The 1,472-nt window shown below is 48.8% G+C and overlaps 1 protein-coding gene across 1 annotated transcript in view; it reads left to right on the top strand.

Annotated features, from left to right (window-relative positions):
- The first annotated feature begins 495 nt into the window (after nucleotides 1-495).
- Nucleotides 496-1,472, top strand: part of dcc (DCC netrin 1 receptor) — a 56,169-nt gene continuing 55,192 nt past the window's right edge. Inside the window, exons 1-2 of the mRNA XM_056433122.1 lie at nucleotides 496-519; nucleotides 634-775. Of these exons, the coding sequence (XP_056289097.1) occupies nucleotides 496-519; nucleotides 634-775 (166 nt within the window). The remainder of the gene's footprint in view (nucleotides 520-633; nucleotides 776-1,472) is intronic.

Raw genomic sequence — 1,472 nt, 5'->3', positions numbered from 1 at the left:
CAGTCCGTGGGGTCCATGTTGTGGGTCAGTCCATGTCGTGGGGGTCCATGTTGTGGGTCAGTCCATGTCGTGGGGGTCCATGTTGTGGGTCAGTCCATGTCGTGGGGGTCCATGTTGTGGGTCAGTCCATGTCGTGGGGGTCCACGTTGTGGGTCAGTCCATGTCGTGGGGGTCCATGTTGTGGGTCAGTCCATGTCGTGGGGGTCCACGTTGTGGGTCAGTCCATGTCGTGGGGGTCCACGTTGTGGGTCAGTCCATGTCGTGGGGGTCCACGTTGTGGGTCAGTCCATGTCGTGGGGGTCCACGTTGTGGGTCAGTCCATGTCGTGGGGGTCCATGTTGTGGGTCAGTCCATGTCGTGGGGGTCCATGTTGTGGGTCAGTCCATGTCGTGGGGGTCCATGTTGTGGGTCAGTCCATGTCGTGGGGGTCCATGTCGTGGGGGTCCATGTTGTGGGTCAGTCCATGTGGGGGGGGTCCATGTTGTGGGTCAGTCCATGTCGTGGGGGTCCACGTTGTGGGTCAGTCCATGTCGTGGGGGTCCACGTTGTGGGTCAGTCCATGTCGTGGGGGTCCACGTTGTGGGTCAGTCCATGTCCAGGATGCTCAACTCTTCGCGTCCTCGTGTCTTCCAGAGCATCAAGGTGTCATGGCAGCCGCCGCCGCGTGGCGCCCAGAACGGCCTCATCTCCGCCTACAAGATCAGGTACCGGAAGACCGGTCGCCGTGGAGACCAGGAGGCCATCGAACCCAACAACTTCTGGTTCCTGTTCACAGGTGAGGTCATCGACAGGTGAGGTCATCGACTGGTGAGGTCATCGACTGGAGGACCTGGAGGGGATGAGCGTTCTGACATGAAATGAGACACGCTGTCTTCAACCAATGAGGCGCCAGCGTGCCGCTTGGAGCTGGACTTTGGTTGGACGACCATGAATCCGTGTTTCAAAAGCCCCCTTTATATAAATATAGAAATATATATTTTAAAAAAAATACATATATACATATATATATGTATATATTATATATATATAAACATATATATATATATGTCTATATATACATATATACTGTATATATATGTATATATACATATATATGTCTATATGTATATAGACATATATATGTATATATGTACAGAATATATATACATATATATATATTCATATATATGTATATATATACATATATATACATATGTATATATACATATATATATATATATATATATATATTAGTGCTGTGAAAAATAACGCGTTAACTCAGTTAATTAAATTGCAGGTTTAACTAGTTATTTTCTTTTAACGCATTTAACATGAGAATGAGCTTCCAATCCGTCTGTTGTTGGTCGTCTCTCCAGCAGCGTGTCATTCTGTCTCTACGTGTCGCGTTAACACGACTCCGATCTCCGTCTCGCGCGCCGCAGAGCTCCGACGCCGGCGTGTGCCCCCGTCAACAGCTCTTCTCGGAGCTCTTG

Source organism: Pseudoliparis swirei, chromosome 15 (assembly GCF_029220125.1).
Source record: "Pseudoliparis swirei isolate HS2019 ecotype Mariana Trench chromosome 15, NWPU_hadal_v1, whole genome shotgun sequence".
NCBI classification, from domain to species: domain Eukaryota; kingdom Metazoa; phylum Chordata; class Actinopteri; order Perciformes; family Liparidae; genus Pseudoliparis; species Pseudoliparis swirei.
Note: the sequence above shows the minus strand (reverse complement) of the source record. Positions and strands in the feature narration are given on the sequence as shown.